General features: G+C 45.9%; 1 protein-coding gene across 1 annotated transcript; it reads left to right on the forward strand.

The window, feature by feature from the left end:
* The first annotated feature begins 1006 nt into the window (after positions 1-1006).
* GPX1 (glutathione peroxidase 1) lies at positions 1007-4465 on the forward strand. The gene is made up of 2 exons (XM_029599628.1): positions 1007-1286; positions 2684-4465. Exons 1-2 carry the CDS (start codon positions 1065-1067, stop codon positions 3041-3043), a joined length of 582 nt encoding a protein of 193 aa, XP_029455488.1. The 5' UTR covers positions 1007-1064; the 3' UTR covers positions 3044-4465.
* Positions 4466-4829: the final 364 nt, after the last annotated feature.

Below are 4829 nucleotides of genomic sequence, written 5' to 3' on the forward strand. Positions count from 1 at the left end.
AGAAAAGTCAGTGGGAAGGAGAACCATGGTGACTTTGCTGAGCAGCAGTACTGGCAATATTCAGGATGTAGCACCCAAGTCCTTAAACTGCTAACTTGCTATTTGTGGTTTAACAGTTACTGAATAAATCAGAAATCATGAGCTTCCTTAACTCTATAGATACAGAAATCTCATCCCTGTAAACAGTTGCTGGCTGGTTATTCCAGAAAAAAATAAAGTTACTGTGGTTGTTGAAATTTGGATACAATATGTCAGTGTTCGTTACGTAATTTTGCCAGCCTTCGCGATGGATGGAGTCAGATACTCATGGAGGGGAGTATTGGGGGGGGGGAGCGCTTCCTGTCCTAATCGTAAATGGGAGAAAGAATACTGTTTCATGCGGTCACCATCAAGGTCCACTTCACCACCTACATGACCCCTTTTGAAGAACCCCCACAACCTTTCAGGCATGGCTCTTACCCATCAGGGAATGCCCACGCCATCATTTTTATGTGTCCCATCAAGTGCGTTATTCATGGTCTAAACCAGGCTTATGGTCTGGGCATGCAAAGGCTGAATTCCGCTGTACAAATTTGACCCCAAAGCAAAACGTTTCCATTTCTAGAAGTATAACAAAATGTCGATTATGAAATGATTCGTCTGTATTTATTAATATTATACACTGCATCGTTTTCATTTGGGGCAATGCATCCTCGGCTATACCAGAATTCAACATCTGAGGGTCCTGGCTACGAAGTTCTAATCTACCCCTGCCGCCCCCCCGAGCGCAGATATCGCCGCTCCGCGCTCAATGGGGTAACTACCCCACCTACCGCTCAACGGAGGAACTGCGCCCGACTCCATTAACACCACAGAAGCGCAGCCGCATCCTCTGAGCCGAGGAGACACAAAAAACGCCCTCAAGCTCGACCGTCCTCCGTTTCGAGCTGATTGGGCCCCTTGCCGCACGTGACACTCCCCCCTCCCTCCCTCCTTCAAGCTCGAGCGCGCGCTTTCCAGGCCGGGCGCTATATATAGTACGTGCCTGGGACCGAGCGCCACTGGATTCGTCCGAAAGGGAGGAGATGGCCGCGAAGCATTTCTACGAGTTTTCCGCGAAGCTGCTGGGCTCCGGCGAGCTCCTCAGCTTCTCCAAGTTCCGCGGCAAGGTGGTGCTCATCGAGAACGTGGCTTCGCTCTGAGGCACCACCACCAGGGACTACACCCAGATGAGCCAGCTCCAGGCCGAATTGTGCGCCCAGGGGCTGGAGGTGCTGGGCTTTCCCTGCAATCAGTTCGGCCACCAGGTACCTCTCCTGCCCCCCTCCCCTTCCTAGTCCCTGCTCTGTGCCTTTGCCGCTAGGCGGACTGGTGCTTTAAGGTGGCTTTGCTTTCGGAGCCGAGCTTGGCTTGGCGTGGCTTCTCCTCCTTTATCGGAGATGCTCTTGCATCTGGGGAAACCTCCGGAGATCTGGCACGGCCGTGCGCGGGGGCGGCTTTCGGATGGCCGAGCCTTGGGGCGCGTGCACGCGAGCCGAGCCGAGCCGTGCCAGACCGGACCCGTCCCGTTCTTCCTGCTCTCGGGAGTAGGACTGTGCCGTGTCACGATGAGCCAAGCTGGGAGAAGGAAGTGAGAGCCGCACGCTGCTGGAGTTCTCCATAATTTTTTTTTCCCCCCCCCCCCCACCTTGCGCAAGGCCTCCGGCACGGAAACTTTGGGGAGTGCCGGAGGCGCGTTTCGTAAACGGAGGAGTAGTGGGTGTGGGACGAAATGATGCTTGAGCCGGATTTACATGAGTCAGAGAAGGGCCTGACACGGATCTCTTGCTCGTCTTTCGCACCAAGCTGAGGTTCCAGCCCACTTCCCGTGGGAGCGTTAATCGCGGTCTCGTCCCTTTTTAGCAGGAAGAGGAGAGCTGCAGAGAAGCTGGCCTGCACCTGCTCACTTCTGCCTCTCTAACAAAAGCGGCATCTTGCACCGATGGAAGCGCCCCGTCTCCATTTCAAGCGCTGGATCACTATATGTTTCACCAATAGTAACAGGGAAGGAGTTGGGTTGGTGAGGGGATGAGTGCAAGGTGCACCCAGGGAATGGGTGAAAGGGGGGGAGGGGGATTAGAACTGGGTAAGGAGTGAGATGGGAGGACTCGGGTGAGATCAGAGTGGCTAGAGAGGCAGATGAGAAAAGTCACACATTGGAGGAAGTGAAAATGATAGGATGCAAGAAAAAGAGGAAAGTGGGTGAGTAACAATGTGATTTGAAAAATGTCCAGACAAAGGCAGGAAGCTCTATTTTCAGTTCAGTAACTAGAGTGTGTTTTGGGAATGCATGTATCTTTTTTTTTTAATTATTATTTTGAAAAACGTTTTGGTACAATATGCAGCAAAAGGCAGATTTGAAGGTTGGTTCCATCTATAAGCAAGCCAGGCACCTGCAGCAAAATGTTTTGCTAATTTAACATTTTAAATGTAAATGAGACACTATCCAGTGACCTCTTGAAACTATATTTTGGGGGATCTTGTATAAAGTTCCTGCACTGTAACAAGTGAGCAGCAAACTGACTTGGGAGTTTTACTGTCTGATCCCATTGTTGCTTTTTTGAATACTGCAATGCTATTATAATAGTCATGTAGTTCATGTCCCTTGCAACTGCATTTATATTTAAAGAATGAAAATATTCTTTCCTCCATCCCATGTTCTTAGGAAAACACCAATAATCAGGAAATACTGCACTCCTTGAAATATGTTCGCCCGGGCAATGGATATGAGCCTAACTTCACCCTGCTGGAGAAGTGTGATGTGAATGGGGAAAAGGAGCACCCGCTCTTCACCTTCCTGAAGGAGCAGCTGCCCTACCCAAGCGATGATGCACAGTCCTTCATGACTGACCCCAAGTCCATCATTTGGTCCCCTGTCCGCAGGAATGACATCTCCTGGAACTTTGAGAAGTTCCTCATTGGGCAAGACGGGAAGCCTTACAAACGCTACAGTAGGCGGTTTGAGACCATCAACATCAAAGCTGACATTGAAAAGCTCCTTAAAGAAGCTCCTTATCATGGCTAACCTTTAGAGTGCCACCTATTTGCGTTATAATTAGGTGAATTCTAGGGGACAACAGAAACATAAATGTACAATCAATCTTTGTTTAGCTACTATAGTATTTAACCATTTTAATTATCTTTATACATTAAAGGGTACATTTTTCAGAGGCTGTTCCTCTAACTAGTTACACTGGTAGCTCTGATCATTTAAAAATCTAGTCCTCCTTAGTACAAAAAAAAACACGTGTGCCATAAGCATACTTCTAGCTACATAAAAAGCATTCTCTAGGATGTGTTTAGGTAAAGAATAAACTGTGCACATAACTAAATTTTCAAGTATGCTTGTGTAGCCTTTCTGTATCTGCAGAAACAGGTACAAAAGTACACCAGTACTTCTCTATCTGTACATTCAAGCAAACTTTCAGATTACTCAAGGAAAACTTAGGAAACTTCAAAAGCTATATTAAAGTTTAATGGTGAGCAGAACGGACAGTGCTTGCAGTCATCCAGTGAAGACTATCCAGCAGCTGGGGAGAAGATGATTAACTTGCTGGTGTCTTGCAAACGAACTCTTCTCAGGTGCAGGATTTTGATGTTCCTTTTACTAGCAGAGGTGGAAGGGCCTAATTTAATCAGAAAATCTTTTCTGGCTGGATATGGGGGACTTCCTGAGTAGCAGGGTTTTATGTACCACTTCAGTGGTTCTCAAACCTGTCGTGGAGGATGCCCCAGCCCCTTGGGTTTTCAGGATATTCACAAAGAATATATATGATGGTGCTTTGCATCCACAGCCTCTCTAGCCTATAAACTTTTTATTCCATGCATATTGATTATAGATATCCTGAAAACCTGTGTGGCTGGAGGTCCTCCCGGACAGCTTTGGGAACCAGTGCACAACTTCATTGTGCATCGCTGCCAAACAAAGAATGAAAAATGAAGTGCAGTTTTTTCAGCAGTCTATATGGTGGGTCTTCACTATACCACCGAGAGAATCATTCGTAAACAAAATAGCTTTCTCAGTGTTATAGGGCAAGACTTCACAAGTTGAGAATTGTAACTTGATTGTCCATTTATGTTTCTATTGCTGCTCTAAATATAAGCAATTTATACCTGGTTATAATTAGAGTAGATAAGAGCTGTCGTCTTTTTTTTTTGGTCTGCTTTATAAAATGTTCTGGTTTTTGAAAACCTGGGCACCTGCTTTGTCTGCAGCTTTAGGATGACTTTTTTCTTTCTATGTACTTTAACACATCTTCTGTGCTTTCCTGTAGTGGGGTGCTGCTAGCCATGGTGGCTTTATTCATGATGGTGTTCTTTTAAAATGCCTGTAGAAGAACACTTGATGTAACCAATAAGTTCCATGTGAAGAGATGGCAAACTAATGCAGGTATAGCAGAGAAGTCTGTAAAGTGCACATTTCATAATAAATTGATTTTAAAGAAGTGTTTTTGTCCTGGTTTGTGTGATTACTAAAACATCCATGTATTTGTATAGTGTCATTCCTAATCTACCTATGCAAAGCTGATGAAGAGGATCACAAGCTGAGCCAGATATTCTCTCCAATCCTGTTCTCAAGGACCACCTGCACAGTTAGATTTCAGAATAATCACAATCAATGTGAGAGCTTTGGATGCAGTGTTTCCACTATATGCACATTTTTAATTTATTATGAATATCCTCAATTACAGTAAAGGGGATGAGAACCAATAAGTTAGAGGTTAAGATACTTTCCCCTCCCCCTCAAGACCTAGTATTACTTGGCTCCAAAGCATCTGCAACGTGTTTCTATACTTCTGCGGTAAATAGCC

This window comes from Rhinatrema bivittatum, chromosome 4 (genome assembly GCF_901001135.1).
Source record: "Rhinatrema bivittatum chromosome 4, aRhiBiv1.1, whole genome shotgun sequence".
Taxonomy (NCBI): Eukaryota; Metazoa; Chordata; class Amphibia; order Gymnophiona; family Rhinatrematidae; genus Rhinatrema; species Rhinatrema bivittatum.